The sequence below is a fragment of the Hippocampus comes genome, unplaced genomic scaffold (assembly GCF_001891065.2).
Source record: "Hippocampus comes isolate QL1 unplaced genomic scaffold, H_comes_QL1_v1.1 scaffold32, whole genome shotgun sequence".
Taxonomy (NCBI): domain Eukaryota; kingdom Metazoa; phylum Chordata; class Actinopteri; order Syngnathiformes; family Syngnathidae; genus Hippocampus; species Hippocampus comes.
Window position 1 is genome coordinate 113,212 of NW_017806239.1, and position 4,509 is coordinate 117,720.

Below are 4,509 nucleotides of genomic sequence, written 5' to 3' on the forward strand. Positions count from 1 at the left end.
GGGTGTGTGTGTGTGTGTGTGTGTGTGTGTGTGTGTGTGTGTGTGTGTGTGTGTGTGTGTGTGCGGCATGTAGCCTGAAAATTGCAAACTTTGACCATTATTGCACTCGAGTTGTTTCACATGACTCCACAATTATACGACTCCCATGTGCGAAGCTCCTAAATGTGCACTCGCTCCCTTGCCTCAATGGATTCCATGACATGAGGACTGGCCTGATGAAAGATGCTCTCCAGTGGGTCAGAGCATCTGTATGCAAAGGGTGTGTGGCAGCAAATGAATAGACACTTTATGGGCCACTGTAGATAATTGGGACAAAAGGGACTGCAAGATGCCCCCTTAGAACAGCCGGGCTTGAATGGAGTAATGAGTGTAATCAGGGGTTGTGGTCGCAGTGTCGCCCTGAACGGAGCACCCAGGACACTGGGGAGGACCCGTGTTTGCCTCTGACATTAACATGCGGGGGCCTTAAGGGCAGCCATATTTGGCCACGGTTTGGTAAGTGGGTGCCCTCGCAGGAAGAACAGGTGTTCCAGGCCGACGAGGCCATCAATCTTTCACTGGCCCGTCTCCGTTGGATTCAGGGTTAATTATCATCAAATAAGCCATTAAGGAGAGGGATGGAAGCATGGAGGATGAGGGGATACTAACCTTGGCAAGAGAGGTAAATGGAGGGGGGATGACAGCTGGGTGCGGTTTGGTCGGCTTTGGTTGTTGCTAAGTTACACATTGTGACTCGAAAAAAATCTATGTACACACTGTAGTGGGGGAAAATGGCATCTTGGTGATACAAAAATGAAGCACTCCATTGCTTGGTTACATTACAGTGGATCTACGCAAGTAGAACGTCCCAAAAAATGGTAAAATATGACTCAAAAATTCAAAAAAATTATGAGTTCAAACCGTCATCATGCAAGATGTCAGCAAATCTTGCCAAGCGTGTTTTTCTTTTTCTTCACCTTCATGAAGCGAAAGTTTCACGATAAACCGCATCAAATGAAAGCACCTTGTTACTCAGTACAATATGCTGTGTACATACATCTACTGATGCCTATCTGGACACATCATCAGTGATGTATTCCTGAGATCATAGGGCGTTTCGGGTCTCTCAACATCATACGCCCTCCCCCAGGTGACCCAACCAGGGCTGATCAGACCCCAGCTTGTGTCCAGATGGCTAACTAGCTACCATGACTCCATGGCTCCCCTCTTTTGAGCCACAGCCATCTTGAGGCTCTCTCAGCCGCATCAGTGATACTGCGTATGGCTCTCCTCTTTCTCTCTCCCTCGATGCCGAAACTGCTGAAGGCTCTGGCCAAAGAACGGGCTGCAAATCCTCTGCATCCAACTTCCACGGGGAAACACCTTGCTCTCCAACCAGCCTGCTGACAATTGCTGACCAGTCCTGCGTACTTGGAGAGTTTCCTCTCAAAGGCCTCTTCCAAGCGATCTTCCCACGGAACTGTCAGCTCCAGCAGGACAGCTTGCTTGGTGGACTCAGACACAAGGACAATGTCTGGTCGCAGAGTGGTGACTGCAATATGGCTGGGGAACTTCAGCTGATGTTCAAGGTCCACCAACAACTGCCAGTCTCTTGCAGACGTCAGAATGCCTGCAGAGGATGTTCTTCTGGCAGTAGTTGCCGTGTCCCCAGCTCTGACAAAGGCAATGGTTTTCTTGGAGGGTCGGAACTGCTTTGCCCACTCAAGTCCTGTGCTGATAGCTTCAGCGATGGTCTTAAGGACTTGGTCATGCCTCCACCTGTACCGTCCATCTCCAAGTGCCCTTGTACAGCAACTGAGGATGTGTTCCAGGGTTCCTCGCTTGGAACACAATGGGCATGCTGGTGTCTCTGCTATGCCCCATGTGTACAGGTTTGACGGGCTTGGCAGCACATCATACACTGCCCGGATAAGGAATTTTATGCGTTGAGGCTCGGCTTTCCAGAGCTCAGCCCAGGTCACTTTCCTCTCAACCGCATTCTCCCATCTCGTCCAAGCTCCCTGTTGCTTCATTCCCACTGCCTTGCAGGTTCTCGTCTCCTCCACTGCTGCTCTCACCTCCTCCTGAACAAGATGTCGCCCTTCCTTCCCCTTGGTGTTCATTTGGGGGGTTGGAAAAGATCCTAGCCCAGCTCGACCTCGTGTGACCACTCCCACCAGGCTCCTGTGACGCAGCCTTGCATCTGCCTCTTGAACTGCTTCCTCTGCCTTCCAATTCCTGCCAGTCCTCACTTGGATCCCTGCTTTAGCCACCATCGGATCACTTGAGTCCCTGTACTGAACCACTTCTCTGGCTCTCGATACCTTGAATTCCTCCTCCAAGGACTTGAAGGGCAGTTGCAGTTTGTTGGTGTTCCCGTAGAGTGCAATGCTGCTCAGGCATCAAAAGGTGATTTCAATCGAGTGGAATGAACACAGTTTATAGTAAAAGAAAGATTTTATAAAATATTCACTGCCGTGCACCGGGTATGAGACCCGGCCCGTGGCTATAAAGAGAGTAAAAAAGCTTTCAGTGCCATTTAATGAATAATGGTTAAGAAAAGGGGCCCGTTGCTCCGTGTTGCGCAGTCCGGACTAGGAACTCCTAGCACTAGAACTATCTCGTGAGGTTGTTTTATCATAGTTGTGTGTATTTCTCAACCTTTTTTAAAGGTTTGAAACCTCTGCATCCAACTTCCACGGGGAAACACCTTGCTCTCCAACCAGCCTGCTGACAATTGCTGACCAGTCCTGCGTACTTGGAGAGTTTCCTCTCAAAGGCCTCTTCCAAGCGATCTTCCCACGGGACTGTCAGCTCCAGCAGGACAGCTTGCTTGGTGGACTCAGACACAAGGACAATGTCTGGTCGCAGAGTGGTGACTGCAATATGGCTGGGGAACTTCAGCTGATGTTCAAGGTCCACCAACAACTGCCAGTCTCTTGCAGACATCAGAATGCCTGCAGAGGATGTTCTTCTGGCAGGAGTTGCCGTGTCCCCAGCTCTGACAAAGGCAATGGTTTTCTTGGAGGATATGAGCAATACAGCAGAAAAAACACATGCATACTGACACATTCCTGCGAATGGGTAGCAACCAATCCACGGTAAAGTTTCCTGGGATACGCTTCGGCCAAGTGCTATCGAAAATAGATGGGATAGCCTACATACAAAAACAAATTTTACGAAGCAGATGCTAACATCAATACACATATCTCCAAAACACACTATTTATATTCAAACATTTGTATCAAAATGAGAATAGCTTGAAAGTCAAGCAGAATTATCTTTGGAGCTGTTCAAAAAATTGGTCTGATGTTACCACTTCCTCAGGTAAAAAGTAATGCGTGAAAGCATCAAAGGGACAACCGAATGTTAGAATTACACAGATTCAGACTTTTATAAAACATCCTCATAAAGTGCTCCTTTTATTGCGGTGCACCTTTCGACTTAATGGTATCCATCTCATTCTAGATTAGTCCATGATGTGAAAATGGAAAATGCCATTTGGCTTTCTTTCCGTGCTCTTAACATATTAATTGGCATTACACCAAATGTCGACACGTACAGTAAATTGTATCCTGGGAAGTCAGTGACACTTGCCCTATTGAAAATTTTACAGTGTGCTTATACCTTCATTTATCCACTCAACGTGCCCATGAATATTTAAGGCAGACAATTAAACCCCAGCTGACCAGAAAAGATGTAGCCGGCCGAGCGCTGTCAAAATGATGCCGCTTAAATACAACCACACCCATCAAAAGACAGAAAAGGCAGCCCTACAACCGCCCCATACTCCCCAATGTGCCTGTCTGATGTGTGTACACAAAACTGCTCACAGGCATCCAGCACAATACAAGTATTGTCACAGTGACGCACCGTCACTGTGACATGACAGGCATATCACAAACGTGTCATGTTTTTGGATGTGAATTTGAGGGGGGTGGGGGTGGGGGGGTTCGTACAAGTTGATGTACCCAAGTATCCTACGTTACCTTGATGTGGGTATGATTGCCTAACATGGAATGGTTACCTGTGCTAAGTAACATCACCGCACCCACGCCGGTGCCTTTTCGTAGAGAATAGCGAAAAGGGAACCAAGTCGACGAGACATTGGTCGACCGTAACGCATGTGTGACGACACACCAGGGAAATTCTACAACATTGGGACTAGATTGTTAAATTAGACACTCAACTCTGCCGCCATTTTATATGAATTGTCGTTCTCTGGTACAAACGTTGTCAGGTGTCTGATTATCTGATTGTGGGATGCTGGGTTGCTGCATGAAAGTGCACAAAGTTGTTGGAACAGTAAAATGCGCTGGCAGATTAATAAGCCTTCTGTTTCTTTCTGCTGTGGCAATTTTGCCAAATCTTTGTGTAAAAAAAAAAAAAAAAATTAAACATTTCGGATTGTTTGTATGCTGCTGGCATTTATGTCAAAGGCTGCTCGAACACTCCAATTAAAAAAAAATGTAAAGATGTGTGACCAAGGAAAGTCAGTCATCACTGTTAAAAAAAAAAATTAAATAAACA

The 4,509-nt window shown here is 47.0% G+C and overlaps 1 protein-coding gene across 1 annotated transcript; it reads right to left on the reverse strand.

Annotated features, from left to right (window-relative positions):
- Positions 1-1,164: 1,164 nt before the first annotated feature.
- Positions 1,165-3,051, reverse strand: LOC109507729 (uncharacterized). The gene is made up of 2 exons (XM_019857351.1): positions 2,725-3,051; positions 1,165-2,381 (listed from the first exon to the last, which is right to left on the reverse strand). Exons 1-2 carry the CDS (start codon positions 3,049-3,051, stop codon positions 1,179-1,181), a joined length of 1,530 nt encoding a protein of 509 aa, XP_019712910.1. The 3' UTR covers positions 1,165-1,178.
- Positions 3,052-4,509: the final 1,458 nt, after the last annotated feature.

Excerpts from the sequence above, each read along its gene's own strand:
- LOC109507729 (XM_019857351.1), bottom strand. The coding sequence starts at position 3,051 with ATGTGTCAGTATGCATGTGTTTTTTCTGCTGTATTGCTCATATCCTCC. Across the intron at positions 2,382-2,724 it reads TCTCCAAGTACGCAGGACTG|TGCCTGAGCAGCATTGCACT; the intron begins GTCAGCAATTGT and ends ATCACCTTTTGA.